The sequence below is a fragment of the Penaeus monodon genome, chromosome 15 (assembly GCF_015228065.2).
Source record: "Penaeus monodon isolate SGIC_2016 chromosome 15, NSTDA_Pmon_1, whole genome shotgun sequence".
NCBI classification, from domain to species: Eukaryota; Metazoa; Arthropoda; class Malacostraca; order Decapoda; family Penaeidae; genus Penaeus; species Penaeus monodon.
In genome coordinates this window covers 34,676,553-34,677,060 of record NC_051400.1, presented here as the reverse complement: position 1 = coordinate 34,677,060, position 508 = coordinate 34,676,553, and the positions used below count along the sequence as shown (strand labels likewise).

At 56.1% G+C, this 508-nt stretch overlaps 1 protein-coding gene across 1 annotated transcript in view; it reads right to left on the bottom strand.

Moving 5' to 3' along the window:
* Window positions 1-508, bottom strand: part of LOC119582341 (prolyl 4-hydroxylase subunit alpha-1-like) — a 101,297-nt gene that overhangs the window by 7,174 nt on the left and 93,615 nt on the right. The window contains 1 exon segment of the mRNA XM_037930556.1: window positions 306-503. Within this exon segment, the coding sequence (XP_037786484.1) occupies window positions 306-503 (198 nt within the window).

The following is a 508-nucleotide window of genomic DNA, read 5'->3' as shown; positions in this document are numbered from 1 at the left end:
CTCCCCTCCCCTGCACACAAACAAACATCATACACAGCGCACACAAAAAACAACACTCCCCCCTCTCCATGTACAAAAATATATACGCACAGCCTTCCACCCTCATAGCATTCCTTCCCCCCATTCCCCACCTCCCATCCACTCATAATACTCCCTTTTCAAAAACACCCTCCCCCTACCCCCTCTCTCTGGAACAACACCCTCTTACACCTTCTCACCCCCACCTCCTTCAAGAGCAACACCCTCTTCCGTTTCCTGAAGACAAACACCCTCTTTTCGTAGGAGGTGACGCAACATCCTCTTACCTGCATAGCTCTCGACGCCCCACACGTTTCCTCGCACCAGCTGGGTCATATTCAGGTTATAGACATCATGGAGCCTGACGAGAGCCTGAGCTGCCCCGTGCAAGTCTTCCTCGCGAGGGAGCCGCACGCGGAAGCTCCCTGCTACGCCGCCGTTCGCTCCCGAGCCCACGCTGGCGCCGCTGAGGGCTTCCACTACCCCTGTT